We start from the raw sequence: 17137 nt of genomic DNA, 5'->3' as shown, positions 1-17137 counted from the left end.
CGGGGGGGTCGCCCAGTTACCAGGGATGCAATTATATGGGTCGCATGGTCAAGCGATAGGTAGCAGCCCGGTAAGCTCAATGTTTCCTGCCTACACGGCTCATGGGTCCCCCTTAGCGATGACTGCTTACTCTAATCTAGGAGGTCCAAGTCAGGGCTCATTGGCGAACGCCGTAATCGATGTGGCGGGTCCATCTAATGGCCAGATGCATGGGGGGTTTGGGGGGCAACCACCGGGTTCCCCGTTACTAGCATTCAGCCCGTTAATGTTCGGTTCGTCCTCAATGACCTTATCGCCATCCGCGGGGATCACGTGGCAGGTACCAGCAGATATGAAGGACAGGATACTCAGAGGCGAATACGTGGAAGTGTTCGACCTTATCAATGCAGGGGTGGCGGCCGGAAAACCCAAGGGCGGGAAAGAGGGAGATTACAATCAAAAGAAATCGTGGGTAGAATGGTCCATGAAGAATTGGATCACGGGATTCGCAATATATGCCGCTGTTATGCTTGAGAAGTATCCGGTTTTAGGCCCACAAATGATGAGCTATATATCCTTGATTCATGGAGCGGCAACAGAGTTTCCAGGCCAGGGGTGGCTGAAATACGATAAAATATTCAGACAGATGAAGGCAGTTCACCCGGGTATAGCATGGGACCAGCGGGAGATTAATTTATGGCATACAGTCTTCTATTCTACCCCTTCAACGCCTACCCCGGTCCCCGCAACTCAGAGCCAGTCCTTTCGGACTGACCAAGGGGTCGGTGAGAAGAAACAGGCCTGCTGGCAGTTTAATAGAAATGAGTGTACCAGGGGGGTCTCGTGTAAATTCAAACACTGCTGTTCCTACTGCGGGGGTACCTCTCATCCCGAGGTCAGGTGTTTTAAGAAAACTGGTAACCCCAAAGAACAGCCCAGTCACAGTGCTTCAAAAGGAAAGCCAACTAAGACTCCCGACAAAGCTGCCAACTCCAATTAAACGGCATGTCCTGACACACCTCCTCAGTAAGTACGATAATCTTGAGGAGGCTCAATTCCTACTGCAGGGTTTTACAATTGGCTTCCGTATCCCGTCTTCAGCCCCCCCTTCCAATGTCCCACCTCGTAATCAGAGCTCAGTGTTGCGAAATATGGAGGCAGCTCGAGAGAAGATCATGAAGGAGGTAGCATTGGGGCGGGTTGGGGGCCCTTTCACAGAACCACCTACCCATAATCTGGTTTGCTCCCCATTGGGTCTAGTTCCGAAAAAGGAGGAAGGTAAATTCTGTCTGATCCATAATCTATCAAGTCCCCCAGGGCTTTCGGTCAACGATAAGTTGGACCCGGATCTGTGCTCGGTGAAGTATACCAAATTTGACACGGCTATTGAGAAATTGCAGGCATTTGGGGAAGGAGCCTTAATGGCTAAAGCTGATATTGAATCAGCCTTTAGGTTACTGCCCGTTCACCCGGACGACACCAGGTTCTTGGGCTTCACATTTGACGGTAACTATTTTTTGGATTTGTGCATGCCCATGGGGTGTTCTATTGCCTGTGCAGTTTTCGAGACTTTCGCAAGGTTCCTGGAATGGGCGGTTGAGCAGTTTCTGGCCTCGGACAACTCACATTCTGTAGTCCACTACCTGGATGATTTTCTGTTCATGGGTCCCGAGGGTTCCCAGTCGTGCAGGAAGGCCCTGCTGGGCTTCCAGCGCTTGGCTGAGGCGCTCGGAGTACCTTTGGCGGCGGAAAAAAACGAAGGCCCGACCACGTGTTTGACCTTCCTGGGCATAGAGATTGATACAACGGCAGGGGTGTGCAGGCTGCCAAAAGTCAAGGTCGATGCCTTTAGGGCCGCTATTGATGGCTGCCTGGAGGCAAGGAAGGTAACCTTACATCAGCTACAAGTTCTTTTGGGTCAACTGAACTTTGCTCTGCGGGTCATTCCTATGGGCAGGGCCTTCTCCAGGAGTATAGCGAGGGCAATGTCTGGGCTGCGGGCCAAACACCACAGGGTGAGGCTTTCAGCCGAAGTTAGAGAGGATCTTCTGATTTGGAGAAGTTTTTTGAGGGATTTCAATGGCACGGTGTTGTGGCGGGCAGCCTGTTCTTCTAATACGGATCTTGAGCTTTTCACCGATGCTGCAGGTAGTGTTGGCTTCGGAGCTATAATCGGTCAAAAATGGTGTATGCAGTGCTGGCCAGATGACTGGATCGAGCGAGGCCTGACTACTAACATTTCCTTCCTCGAACTTTTCCCCATAGTGGTAGCTTTGCACTTGTGGGGAGATCTGCTGGCAAACAAGAGTATAGTATTCTGGTCGGACAACATGTCCGTAGTCATGGTGATTAATAGCCAGAGGGCTACCTGTACTTGGGTACTCAGGTTGTTGAAAGAATTGGTTTTGCAGTGCCTGAGCCATAATGTCCAATTCCCTGCTAAACATGTTCCAGGTGTAGAAAACAAAGCGGCTGATGCATTGTCTCGTTTTAAGTTAACAGAGTTCCGGGAGCATTGGCCCCAGGCGGAGACGTCAATGTCAGCCTTCCCAGCGGAGCTATGGAAGTTTGGTGCCCCACAGCCGCCGAGTTGCTATCTGCATCCCTGGCCCCAAGGACTAAGAGTATGTATCAGAGGTCATGGGATACGTATATGGCATACTTGAGGGGTGTGGGTGTAGTGGACATCTTTGCCCCCCAGAGTGTTTTAGGCTTCATTGTTCAACAGAAAGAGCAGGGGAAGTCGGTAGCATTCATGAAAAGGCAGTTGTCGGCGTTAGCATTTTATGCGGGTCTACAGGGGGTGTCTGATCCGACAAAAGACCAGAGAGTGAGAAGAGCAATGAGAGGTTGGGAGCGCCTAGCACCCGGGGAGAAAGATTCTAGGAGGCCGATAGACGTAGAAAAGTTGAAAAAAATCCTAGAGGCTCTACCGTTCGTTTGTTTCTCCCAATATGAGACGCAACTGTTCCGGGTAGCCTACACCTTAGCCTTTTGTGGGGCGCTACGAATTTCAGAATTGCTTCCGGCGTCCAAGTCGGATAGGGAAGGGGGTCTGAGGTGCTCGGATATAATCGAGTCCAAAGGTGTCCTACGGCTCAGGGTGCGGAGGTCGAAAACGGATCCTCTGGGTAAAGGTACCTGGTTACAATTGGGTAGAGTAGAGGGTGAGCCCTTCTGTCCAGTCAACTTGCTGAGGGTATTCCTCCAAGCCAGGCCCCAGGGAGCGGAGGATAGACTGTTGATTCATGAGAGTGGGTTACCCCTTACCAGGTTCCAGTTCACTCGAGTGGTAAAAATGACTCTGGCACGGATCGGAGTTGATCCGGGCGATTTTACATCACATTCGTTTAGAATTGGTGCAGCGACAACTGCTGCTGGCTTAGGCCTACCCGAACAAGTAATCAAGAGGTTGGGTCGCTGGAAATCAGCTTGTTACGAACGTTATATCCGCCCGCAATTAGTCTAACATGTCTTTAGCTTTCGTCCCCGTTGTTAGAATCGGCTGACTGTATCTCTTCACATTTACTCTTCATATTTACTTTAGGTACCTCCCCTAAGAGAACCCAAATCTGTTGGTGTGGCCACTCCTTCATTCGCAGGGCCGGGGCGCACTTCGAAAAGACACTCAGGGACAGGGTGACCATGATGCGAGGTTGTGACCATCATTGGGTGGGGATAGGCGGGCAGCGCCTGGCGGACGTCCCGAGGGATGTAAAAGCGGCTTTGGCCAGAGGAATGCCGTTGCCGGATGTATTCGTGTTGCACTGCGGAGGCAACGACATGATCCCGGGCGGAAGGAGAGAAGTGAAGGAGTCCCTGTTCTCTACTCTAGCGGCAATCAAAAACACTCTCCCAGAAGCTATAGTGCTATGGTCGGAAGTCATCCCGAGACTCGTGTGGGCTCGGGGCGCACCCATGGAAGCAATAAACAGATCGGTTAAAAGGCTGAACCAGTCGGTGGCGGAGATCTTGCAGAAATCTAGTATTAAAGCGATTTGTCACAAATTAATACAGGCAGACAGGCCGGAGCTATATGCGGAGGACGGAGTCCATCTGTCGGAGGCGGGTATGGAGATATTCATAGAAACAGTCTTAGGGGCCGTCTCCGAAGCTCTTGAGCGCAGGGGGGGGAGGTCGAGTCCGCCAGTAAGCTCCTCGTCCTGTGGCGGGGTTCCGGACAAGAATACCACGGGAACTTCTTGTCTAGAGACAGTTAACTCTGAACAGGTTTGCTAAATCAGTATGGACTCTGGGCTGGCGGGAGAGTTGGGGCCGACCTGCTGGTGGCCTTGGCTTTCCAGCCCTACCCCGGAGGCCTCTGGTTGCCCAAGTGGGCGCTTTCCTCACCTGCGGCTCTGTTGACCAGAAGGGGGTTAACGTTAAGGGAGCAGGTGATCTGGATTGTGGCCTGCTGGCGCAACCCTGAAGTCAAATAAAAGGCCCATTGGGAATGGGCGGTGAATGTATATATTGTATATAAGTGCAAGTTTACTCTTGAATACTGTGTTGGAATATGTACGAATAAATAAAGAGATTGGTGGGTCAATGAGGTAATTGACCTGTGAACTTAATTTTTAATAAACAAGCACACTGCAGAAAATCAAGTACGACTCCAGAGTTTGATGTGGGATTGGGTCCTTGTAAAGCATGCAGTGTGGCGGGGGGAGAATGCACTTTGTCTGCCATCTATGGAAGGCGCCAACCCCCTCGGGGAATGGCGGCGTTAGTGGCAGCCAAAGGGCCGACCCGGAGCAGGATCGCTTCCGGGTTAGGTTACCCGGAAGTGAGAGCGGGACCAGGACCAATGGGAGCGAGGGGTCGAGGTACGCCCCGGAAGTGATAGTAGGGCGTGAGGCTTAAAAGCCAGCGACCAGCCTAGAGGCCCCCTCTTTGTCGGCTGATCGCCCAGGAGTCGGACGTCTCCAAGAGAAGACACCCACCCACCCATCCCTATTGTTAAGGATTCAGTTAGGGCAGTAGCGGGGTTCCGGACAAGAATACCACGGGAACTTCTTGTCTAGAGACAGTTAACTCTGAACAGGTTTGCTAAATCAGTATGGACTCTGGGCTGGCGGGAGAGTTGGGGCCAACCTGCTGGTGGCCTTGGCTTTCCAGCCCTACCCCGGAGGCCTCTGGTTGCCCAAGTGGGCGCTTTCCTCACCTGCGGCTCTGTTGACCAGAAGGGGGTTAACGTTAAGGGAGCAGGTGATCTGGATTGTGGCCTGCTGGCGCAACCCTGAAGTCAAATAAAAGGCCCATTGGGAATGGGCGGTGAATGTATATATTGTATATAAGTGCAAGTTTACTCTTGAATACTGTGTTGGAATATGTACGAATAAATAAAGAGATTGGTGGGTCAATGAGGTAATTGACCTGTGAACTTAATTTTTAATAAACAAGCACACTGCAGAAAATCAAGTACGACTCCAGAGTTTGATGTGGGATTGGGTCCTTGTAAAGCATGCAGTGTGGCGGGGGGAGAATGCACTTTGTCTGCCATCTAATGGTTAGAGCGGCAGATCCTGATGCAGAGGTCTAGCCCAGGACCAGGGTTCAATTCCCCGCCTCTGCGGGTCTAGGGCTAAAAAATTCCACGGACCTGATAATTCTCACCTCGGTGCCTATTCTAATCATAGAGACCCACTCTGCAACTCTGTGCAATAGCTTGCTTAATCTCCACAACAGCCCCCAATACGCTAAGGATGCCTGGCCTCCACCCTGGGGGTGCCCAGGAGTGGATGCCTCACAGGGAAAGCCAGGACGGGTTCCACAGCGGTATTCGTACAAGCGCCTTGAGACCCTTGCGGGTGAGTAGTAAGCTATACAAGTATCAACTTACAATTTATTTATAAGGGCATCATCACCACAGGCCACTTGTCGCCATGACCAGCTTCAGCACTTAACTGAATTCCAACAAATGTATGGATTAGGCAATGGAAAAATGTATGATTTAAAAAAAAATTGCAACAAAGATAATTTAGTTCATGAGAGTTCAGGAGACGCACTGTCTGTCATGAAAAACATCAAAGTCACAATCTGATGATGAGCTTGTTGAAAAGGTAATGTGAAAGGGATCTCCTGGGAATGTATGCTGTTCTGATGCTGCCTGTCCACTATTTTGAATCCAAAGTTGACTGGTAAGATTTTAACATAAATGTATCTGAAATATCTCTTATTGAGTTCAATACAGCCGATGTCAGACATCTTAAGCAGCGTAATCATTTAGACATCACAATCTCTTGTGCCCTGTCACAATTAACTGAAAATTCCCCAACCTCTAAGCCTTGTGGAAATCCCTTTGACACACATAAAAAAACAAGCATGTATTGGCAAAGGCAATAGGTCTTACCTGGGGTGCTATTGGCAGTAAATGTCTTTTAGCCATGTTGTACAGCAGCACAGGGGACGTGTGAGGGCACAGCATATGATGCCACGGTATCTCTAAAGAAGACATCTTTCCAACTCTCTTTAGTTCCATCAAATATGGCTTTTTTGTCTTTGTATTGGTACCTTATTAATACTTTACAACAGGGGTCTCCAAACCGGTCCTGGAGGGCCGGATACATGCCAGATTTTTAAAATAACTGCATGTATCTTAATGGGGATATCCAAAAAATCTGGCATGGATCCGGCCCTCCAGGACTGGTTTGGAGACCCCTGCTTTACAATTTTGCCACATGTCTCTTATCAGACTACAAGTGTTGGGCAGATGTTAATTCCAAGGTACCCAAGTACCAAATAATAGAGGTTTAGCTTCCTATAACACAGATAAGAAAAGTACAATTTCAAAAGATTGAATCCACAAACCACAATACAGATGCACCATCAATACATTTAAAGGTACAAAAGAATGAATCAACCCACCAGCGACATCCACAAAGGTAGTACACTTCAAACAATACAAACAATAAAAACACCACATAAAGAAGATCCCACACCAGCTCTAGAAAAATAGAATGATTTTTAATAAATCAAACAAGACCAAAAGGACAAAAAACAATCAGTAAAACTGGAGATACAAAATGTTGAGGTTTTGGGCTGAAATGGTGCCTAAAAGCACAAAGAGCCAACAAGGGACATCTGGCCCGCAGGACATAGACAAATTCATAAGTTAAGGCTAACCGCAGGCGTGCATGTCAGCTCATGGGACCCAGATTGATCTGCTGAACAAAGTTCTTTAAATCCTGGTTGCAAAGGGTTGTGTGGATCTGGGTCGAGGAAGTGCTACGCAGCCAAAGCAAAGCGCCAGCTCCTAGATGTGGCGAGGCTACTGTGTGAGGTCCTGTTACATCATAGTTGAGGATACCGTTAAAGGGGATTTCGATGTGAAGTCTTGAGTTGAGGATTCGGTGCGCAGATGGCGATGCATTAGTCCAGAAGAGTTGTGAGGCTGTGATGCAGAGTCTGGCACTATCGTAGAAGCTGCGGGTGGTGAAAGAGATGTGAGGACCTGGGCTGGAGATGTGCCGCACCTTAGGCGACGCATGTGTTCTGAAGACTGCAAGGGCGATGGAGGCCTTGTGTGCTAGGTCCCCTCTATGCAGCAGTGGCAATACGTTAATTCTGCTCGAGGATGTGCCGCTCAGCCAAGGAGATGCGCCGGTTCTGCTTGGGGATGTGCTACTGATCAGAGAAGATGAATTGGTTCTGCTTACAAGCACCCTATATGCACTTCCAGAGGTCCAGGACTGGGATGGCAATACTTCACAGGGTAGACTCACAGATGACAGAGTCCAGGTGCATCAATTATTCTTTTTGCATTTGTTGTCCTGAGTGGTAGGGGTATGCTCAGACATGGGTCATGTGCCCACTGCACCACTGGATTCAAGCAAGCGTGGCTGATGAGGGGTGATACCACAAAAGTGGTCCCAAGTTGTTTGCTCTTGGTCCAGGGAGGACTTGGCTTGGCAGTTCAGGCTGGACTCTTCCATGAGAAGCAGGGTCGAAACTAATTTCCATATGGATGGGTCCAAACTGGGGTGGTGGGGTGTGCAAAAAACTTTGGCTTAAACCCAGATCTTTGTGACTGGGGTGAATGTTTGCATTTTTCAGCATTCAAGCCATCATTTATTCTTTTTGCTTTTAACTTTCTAAAAGTGGCATTTTTAGAATTGTAATGGAAAATCTGAATTCACCGTATTTTATCATTTTAAATTAGGATTCCAGAGACACCATACCTGAACCACATCCATCCTCCTATTTGGAAATGCGCATAAAATGTAATAAGGTAGTCCCAATGTTAGCCAATGGGAGATATAGGCCTTGCAGTAGCGATAAAAGAATCGTAAAGTTTTTCACTACAAGGACATGTAGAAATTAAAAGTACATGCCCTGCTTTTTAAACACATTGCATCCTTCCTTTTGGAATTTCCTGGGCTTACCCTAAGGGTGACATATGTCTAAAAGGGAAGATTTTGTTGCAGGGATTCTGCTTAAATGCAGAACTATGCCTGTGACCACAGAACATCAGTATGTAGGGACTGAGTCACCATAACACATTAATCCCCAATCCAGAGTGGCGTATAGTGCTTTACTTGCGTTCCTAGCCGTCTCAGACTGACAGGTCAGCTAGCACCCCAGAACACAAAACTCTGGTCCCCTCAGGGAACTGTGGAAACAGATTGCCAACCTTTCATTTTCTCACTCGTGCATGCCCATAATAAACAAAAAAGACACAAGAACATTTTACAATATTTATTGAAACCTTTCATTCTCTATTATAAAACGTCTGTGCTGTAAATAGAAAGCATATGCATCTCAACAGCATGAGTATTGCAAGAATACTATAAACAATAAGTATTGTTACAATCGTGAATTATTAATCTGTCCCAGGCCACCCCCTCTATGGAAACACAGTGTTATAATACAGATCTCTGTGTTTATTGATGGACTCCATACTTGCTATGCATATATGTAATTTTTCTGCATCACTGGCAGTGGATCTCTCTCTTGTGAGGATCTTTGCTCTGCTAGAATGTTTTTTTCTGTTTTCAAAATGGCCTTTCTTTGTGTGTATGTTACAAGGTGTCTTCTTGAAAACAGCAGACATGAATGTATGTTGTGTTGAGTGCCAAGCTACGTTTGCTAATCAATCACAAAAGACCAGGCACAGTGTTGTTTTACCTTGAACAAGATGTTCAGGCAGACTGATGCAATAACAAAAACATGTTCAGTGCTTTTCTAAAATAATGTTATGGCACATAAATAAATGTGCTAATCCTAACATGTGCAAGGCAAAGCAGCCTAAATGTGCAAGCAAACTAAAATACAAGGAAACTAAGTGGGCCCTAAAGGAAACACACAACAATGTTTGCCTTTCATAATGTTTATTTTTCCAGGTTGAAATGGCAGTTTAAACTGCACACAGGCTCTGCAGTAGCAGGCCTGAGGCATGTTTAAAGTCTGCTTAAGTGGGTGGAACAAGCAGTGTGAAGTGTGGCTCACTGGTTAGAGGAGGCATACCCTGAAGCAGAGGTCAGACCCCGGACTGGGGTTTGATTCCCGACGCGGCAGGGTCCGGAGCCCAATTGTCCACGGACTCGATAATTCTCGCTTCGGTGCCCACTCTAAGCATGAGTTCACACTATGCAGCTCTGGGCAACAAGCTTGCTTAATCTCCACAATGGCCCCCCTGCGGCGGGATGCCTGGCTTTCACCTTGGGGATGCCCAGTACGGGTTATCTCACAGGGAAAAGCCAGGACGGGTTCCCAATGCAAGTGCTGAGATGCCCAAGGGTAAGTCGAGCGCTATATAAGAACACACTTCCAAACATACATACAGTGCTGCAGTCCCACTAGTAGCATTTCATTCATAGTCCCTGGGTACATATATGCATTTTACTAGCGACTTATAAGTAAAATATGCCAATTGGGTGTTAGATACTATTGCCATGTTCTTGAAAAGAGCACAAGCATTTTAGCACTGGTTAGCAGTGGTAAAATGTCAGAATCTTAGTGCTAGAAAAAACAGATTAAGCAAAAACATGAGGTCTGAAGGCAAAATGTTGATACCAGTTCTAACAATACTACTACATTGTGCTAGATATTATGGAGCTGCCATGCCTTTTTCATTTTCCCAGGAGGATACTTTTGTTATATACATAGTAGCGAGTTGCTCCACGTTATGAAATAACATCTTTCATGCCTGCCACACTTCCTCCTTCAATTGCTTAGAAGACAGCATTGTGCTTGCACTTTTTAAGTTCCTATACTTCTATTCATAAAACAAATCCATCTTCTAATTTTTTCAGGTGCAGATAAATTTTATGATGATATTGAACACATGATTGGCTACAGGCCATCGCCGGTGATCAAGTACTGTTGGCGGTTTGTGACACCAGCCGTGTGCGTGGTAAGACATTAAAAAGAAGACACTATGCACTCAAAGATGGGGGAGGATACAGTTTCATAGGAGAAGCAGTAGTGAAGCACAAGTGTTTAGGGATTAGAGAACATTTTGAAACAAGCTAGCACACATTGCGGTGCCCTCCTAATGAATATTGACTGGCTGAAATGTTTTCTGGGATAAAGGTACCAGCAGGTGTTTTTGTAAAGCTCTTCGTGTAAATAGTTCAATTTTGGTTTGTGCTATTCGAATAGCTAAAACATTGACAATGACAGTAGAGTGCTGTAATGTTTCAGATGCATAATGTACAACCACAGTGAATCCAGGCAAGGATGTGTAGTTTCTAAGAGGGGACCTGGACTAGTTACTGAGTACATAAAAAATCTCAGAATGGAAGGCTGTGTTGGTCTTGGTGATTTGTATATGAGATTATATATAATGTTAAAGGGGGATAGTATTTTTTTTTTAGAGAAAAGGGTGTCAAAGGAAGAAGATCGAAAAGCTGAACATCTGTTGTTGCAGGAGTGTGTAGGGCTGCATTAATGAGTGGACAACAGCAATGTCTCCGTCTGTTTTGTATGTCCTGTTATCCTGCGCTGAATTTTGTAGTTTTGCAGTAGGAAATTAAAGTGAGAAGGTGTGGGTTTGGGAGAATAAGATCTCCATGATAAAATGTCATCAACCTTATGAGCTGTGGGGGGAGTGTTCAATATCTGCTGTCAGATAAACTATTGATAAGAATTAAGTGAGGTGTGAATTTAGAGTGTCTGATCTATGATTATTTGGTTGAAATGCTGATGAGGTTGCCTTGACGGGATGCACGAGGTGGAGTGAGTGGTTGTATTGTTTGCATGTGTGTGTGAAGGAAATGGGAAAGATACTCAATTTTGTGAAGAAGAGTAGTGTAGGGCTGGGTATGGAATGTAAGAACAGACCTTTAGATGCCGAGCAGGGGACTATGTCTTCCTTTTGATGCAAACATACTGGTAGGTCTGCAGTAATAGGCTTCACTGTGTTAAATGGTGGCTGATGATGTCTGCAGTGCAGGATGCACTTCCTCCTCCTGTTGAGACCTTCTCTTGTGGTGGGAAGTGGGGTAGTTGGACAAGATATGTCAATACATTATGAGGATGGAGTACGTTTCATTTTCTTATTCAACTTAAGGATTGTGATGCATTTGTTTGTGATTTTGAATCAAAGCTTTTGTAATGTTAGGATTGTCTGACTTTTAAGTCCTCTATTTGTAAGGCTGAAAGGAGTCCCCATATTCATAAGAGAGTTGGAAAAAGGCCATTTACAATTGTATTGGTGTTCCCATTGGTTTGACTAAAAGACTGTTAGCCTGGTGTGAAATGATTGTTGCACCTTGATGGTCGAGTGAGAGCTCTGTGTAGTGCAGTGTCAGTGTCAGTATGGAAGCAGATCAACATTGCTTCTGGTAGAATGGGATGATAGGTCATGCAGATTTGCAGTGCGGAATATCACCTGAGATAAAGTGCTGGTGCTGAGAAGGTGTGAGTCTAGCTCAACCTAGGGGACAGGGTGACTACCCAAAAAGCCAAGTCTTAAGCTCATTGCAGAATGCAGAGGAGGAAGCTCATCTGTGTAGTGGCATGTAGTTCCACGCTTTAGGAGTGATGTAAAAAATGGCTTGACTGCCCTATCTGATATTCCATATGTGTAGGATGCGTGTGTTGCGTGGATTCTGGTTCTCCATATGCGTGGGATGTGTGTAAGGAGGAGTCTGGATGAGAGGAGGTGACTGGAAGGTTTGTGAAAACAGATGTTATTGTTGAGCTGGAACAGTGTTATGTAGTGCCTTGAAAGTGTGGTTGAGGATGACACCTGTGAGCCAATGTAAAGTTGGTATGCCAGCCACCACAGCACTGCTAGTGTCAATGAAGTAAAATGTGAATGCCTGAATGTATGTTGTAGCTGAGAAGGTATTTAGCACAGCATTAGTTGTGCCAATGCGGAATAAGAGGTGGGCCTTAAAAAACACTCAAAAGTCACTTCATTAAATGACAGATCATCATCCATAGATGGTTTAGTTGAAAGTTATCCGATTTGGTCACTTGCTATATATATAGATTTGGCATAAGGTAAAAATATAGCACATATAAAAAAAATGTAGTTTGAGTCTGTAGATGTGGTCAGATTACCTTCGAAGCCTGTCCTTTGTGTAACTTTATTTGGGTATTAATTTCAGGATCTTTAGTCGTTATAGAAAAATTATTGTTAACGGTTACATTTTAGAAACGTTTTTTCTATCCAGAATTCCTAATTTGGGAAGGTTTCATGTAAAGCCAGGTAATAATCCACTTGCTGTTATATCAGTCCACTGCACTCATAAGGCAGTCAGACAGATCAATCCACTCAACGGTTGTGTTGTGGATGACCCAAATAAGAACTCATCACAATCCTATTTTTCTTCTGTCTTTTTTGATGCATATTGGTCTCATCAGGTATAGATCTTCTCTTCTATTTTCCTCTACAGGCAACCTTCTTATTCTCTATTATTAAATATACGCCCCTGACGTACAACAAAAAGTATGTATACCCATGGTGGGGTGATGCTGTAGGCTGGATGCTGGCCATAGGCTCCATACTCTGCATCCCACTCTGGATCTTCTATAAACTCTACTCTATCAAAGGCTCCTTGACTGAGGTAAGTTTTGACTTCTGGTAGGCCATGAATTCTTCATTTTGTCAAAAGTGTGTCATCAGAATGTAAAAACATTGATTAGGAAACAGAACCAATAGACCAAATACCTCCTGTCGAATGTACAGTGGTTCAACACATTAAAAATGTAGAATCACTTCCAACCATTTTCATCTGGCAAACATGTCCTCATTGTTAAACTATTATCCTGACAAATGTGAAGCATGTTCAGTTATTGTGTAATAAGGACTCTGCTCTTAGATGAGTGGAATGTTTACACATGAGCTGTTGGAAAGCATGCCCTAAAGATCCTATCTAGTCTATTCATTGAGGATTTGTACCTGCATACTGCATACGTGATAGCCATGTTTTTTCCAGAATACAATGGTAAGGATTAAAACCTTAACTCCAGTGTAGTAGCGAATGGCAGCCAACATAGTCCTCCAAAGCATAAGGGAGTTGGTTTCTGCCCTCAGGAGCTGCTAGTGACATCCGAAAGCAGTGGCGCGAATCAAGAGCAGCAGGTCTCGGGGCTCACGGACAGCTAACAGGATTAACTTAATAATGGCCTGTAGCTAGGGTTGGTTTCTGATGATGGGCTAGGAGGCCACAACCCTCCAACATTCCAAGCCTTATGAATGGTAATTGCAAAAAGTAATTACCATGCACATTGCCGTTGCCTGCTTAGCTTGATGCTCGCAGAAATGGACGTCAGCCAGTTTTTCTTATAAAATGTGCTATTGTGCATGTGCCAGTTATATAGTTGTAGGTGCTGCAGTGAATGTTAAGCAGCCTATGCGTTGACATGCTGCCAGCCTGGGTCTTCATAACTTGGGGGCCCTTTGGGACCATCCACTAGTGAACCGATAAGTGTCACATTCTGAAGACGCTCAGGCGTGTACAGTTTCAGCCCTGTACTCCCGGGCCTGCTTGTCAATTATGTAAGCTGCCTCCCACGACCCCTCCCTTTCCAAAGTTGTCCTTGGGTAATGAGTTGGAACAAGGATGAGTTGCAGTCTTTGCATGAGGACCTGATGTCACAGAGTCATGAGACTTAACTCACATCTCTGCCAGGCCAGGTCACGTGATCCTTGCTTTAAACAGTTCAGTGCGCATGCTTCTGCGCCTTATGTATCTGTTTAGGGCATTTCAGAACCTTGCGAAAACAACTGCTGGTGTGCATTTCCTTCGCCTACAGCACCAACTAGAGTTAGACAGAGGCGAGCTGAGGGCAAGACTTATAATTTGCTTAAGTCAAGTCTTGTCAGCAAACTAGGATTTTAAATGTGCACAAAAAAGCTCATTTGATGCTCTTCAATCATGGCTCTCAATGGGAATGTAAGCTGTTTTTCAAAAAACAAAGCTTCACCTGCTGCACATTAGCAACAACATAGAAATCCACTGGGTGGTCACACAAGAGAGTGCCTTCACCTGCAGAACATTGTAACCTCTAGCCAAAATATTCAATGCCCTGTCCTTTTTCTGTCCCATATTTTTGTATTGGGAACACCGCATTCTGCACCAGTTTTTAACTTAATGTCTATTTTTATAGGATTTTTATCGTGTTGATAAAACATACAATAACGTAGATTTACTTCCTCAGAAGAGTTGAGACAAAAAGGATGTCCTTGTTTCATGAGAGTAGCATAGTTGCTTTTGAGAGTTGATTTATGACTTTGACCTGTTTCCTGGGGGGAGGGGGCGGTTGTGCGGTGTTTTCTTCGTCTCTGTATGGCCTCTCTTCTCTTCTTGGAGAGGGGAGGGGTGGTTGGAGGATTGGTAAAGCTTTGGACAGTTTGCCTCATGATGGATGGGTTTTACCCGCTACGCCTGTGCCAATGGCGCTGTTACTGGTTACTGATTACTGCCCTATTGGCAGCTGAACAATGCCTATGGACTTAAAAAGCAATCAATAACAGCAGAACATGATAAATTGCACTGTGTATGGGGCTGTTTCAGAAATATCAAGAAAAGGAACATACCACTTGTCTTAGGTGGGGCTGGAAGAGGGGCGCGGTTAAAGGATGGGTTTAAACAAGGGCAGACATTGTGGGGTCTTTTGGGGTTGGTCTCTGTGGCGGAATGACATGTCACAGCAGGTGACGTCCCAACTCTCACTGTAGTCCTGTGCACAAGGTGGAGAGGAAGTCGTTCCTCAGCTGGGGAGTGATAATCAAATTACTTAATGGTGATCTCCGTTACTTCTGACCTTTGCCTCTAGGCCAGTTCATGCTAGTTTGGATAGACAAATGTTCATGTACCAACCAATACCCAGTAATATATGTACTACTACACAAGTCAGCTCAAAGTATGATAGCATGTTTGTTTAATAAAATATAATTGTCTTTTCCTTGATTTTCAGAGGTGGCACCAGCTCACCAGTTCAGACGTGGAACTGCCTCAGAGGCTGCCTGATCCAAAGAACATCTTTTCAGATCCATCGCATCGACCTTCAGAGGCTGTGCACCTAGCTCCAAAAGAGCAAGAATCAAACTGTTAGATTACGGGCGACAAATGGACAGTTTTTATATCATGTTTTATTGATTGATTTTCTTATTACTAGTACAATCCTATCACTCCTTATCAACACCACTCAAGCTGGCCTGGATCAAACAGATGCTGGAAAAGGATGAAGCAGTATTTGGCCTGGAAAGATTCGAAGACCTGCTTCTTTCCTTGCATTAGTTCCCACATACTTGAAATCAGAGGAAATATAGGAATAGGCTGCAGCCAAATGGACTCAGAGGCTGAGCACATATAAAATCAGTAAGAAATTCACAGAGACTTTGAAAGTTTTTTGTATGTTTTCGCAACTGAAACATGTACTATAGAGAATTGCAACTACTCATTCCATTAAATCCATATCGTTTCCCCCAACAGGGAAATAAAGTTTGTCTCCTTATTAACTTTAACTGAATTTATAAAGCATTAGGTTTATTTTTAACCAAAATGGGTTAATGCTCTGCAGGCCCTTCTACAAAACCAGGTGTGAGCATCCCAGAAAGCCTAGCAGATACATCAGCGGCGGCTCTTCCGTTAAGGCGAGGAGCGCCACCCTACTGCTTTCTGAGCAGTGAATAAAGGAAAAATAAAATGATAATAAAACATGTTATTAACATTTTATTTTTCCTTGCTATGTCCGCTATGTTGATTTAAGGGTGAAGGCAGGAGAAGTGTGGCTCACTGGTTAGAGGAGGCAGACCTGGAAGCAGAAGTCAGCCCAGGACCAGGGTTCAATTCCCGGCTCAGCAGGGTCTTGAGTCCTAAAATGTCCATGGACTCGACAATTCTCGCTCCGGTGCCTACTCGATCCATGGGTTCACACTCTGTGACTCTGGGCAATAGCTTGCTTAATCTCCACAACGGCCCCTCGTGGCGGGATGCCTGGCTTTCACCTTGCGGATACCCTGCTGGGGTTATCTCACAGGGGAATACCAGGACGGGTTCCCTAAGCAAGCGCTTAGAGACCGGTTGGTGATTTGCGCTATATAAATTCCTGTACATTTACATTTACATTTACAAGGGTGGTGCAGGCCATCCTGATTGACAATGGGAGTTTGGGAGGAGGCCTGATACGCACTGCTACAAACGTCGATACCTGTTTGGCTGGCTGCGTACCCTGACCAAACATACATGCACACTTAGGTTTCTCCAACCCAGCTACATTCCACAGCCGGGGCGAAGAAACAGCGCAGACTCCCTGTGTCTGACTGAGCATCAAACCAGCCCTCTCAAGCCAATCCCCCTGCTGCTATCATGCTGGCTGTAGCAGCAACAGCATCTGAATTGGATGGGGAGTCTGTGATGTGTCCCAACGACTGTTGGGAGCAGGAGAGCAGAGAAGGACCGATGCGTTGGGCAGCATGAGTGTTAATAATAAAGAGGGAGCTACCCTTTTGACAGGAAAAGGATTGGGTCAACAATCATAAGAAAACAAAAAAACTCCTTCTCCTGAGTTTGGCAATGGATTTGTAATGCTAAATTCCCATAGGGGCGTTAACACAAGTGGGAGGGACTCAATCTTTGCGTGGGTTACCAAATTTACAACTTTGTATTTGTCAGATCAATAATAACATGAAAATATTGCAAACACAAAATTAATAGTTTCATTCATTTATTTTAAGATGCTTTAAAACAACAACACATTA

General features: G+C 45.6%; 1 protein-coding gene across 1 annotated transcript in view; it reads left to right on the top strand.

Moving 5' to 3' along the window:
* SLC6A13 (solute carrier family 6 member 13) overlaps positions 1-15878 on the top strand; it is a 758242-nt gene extending 742364 nt beyond the window's left edge. Inside the window, exons 13-15 of the mRNA XM_086952830.1 lie at positions 10233-10333; positions 12825-12995; positions 15352-15878. Of these exons, the coding sequence (XP_086808956.1) occupies positions 10233-10333; positions 12825-12995; positions 15352-15489 (410 nt within the window). The 3' untranslated portion in view covers positions 15490-15878. The remainder of the gene's footprint in view (positions 1-10232; positions 10334-12824; positions 12996-15351) is intronic.
* Positions 15879-17137: the final 1259 nt, after the last annotated feature.

This window comes from Lissotriton vulgaris, chromosome 1_2 (genome assembly GCF_964263255.1).
Source record: "Lissotriton vulgaris chromosome 1_2, aLisVul1.2, whole genome shotgun sequence".
In the NCBI taxonomy this organism is placed as follows: domain Eukaryota; kingdom Metazoa; phylum Chordata; class Amphibia; order Caudata; family Salamandridae; genus Lissotriton; species Lissotriton vulgaris.
This window is presented reverse-complemented; position numbering and strand designations above follow the sequence as displayed.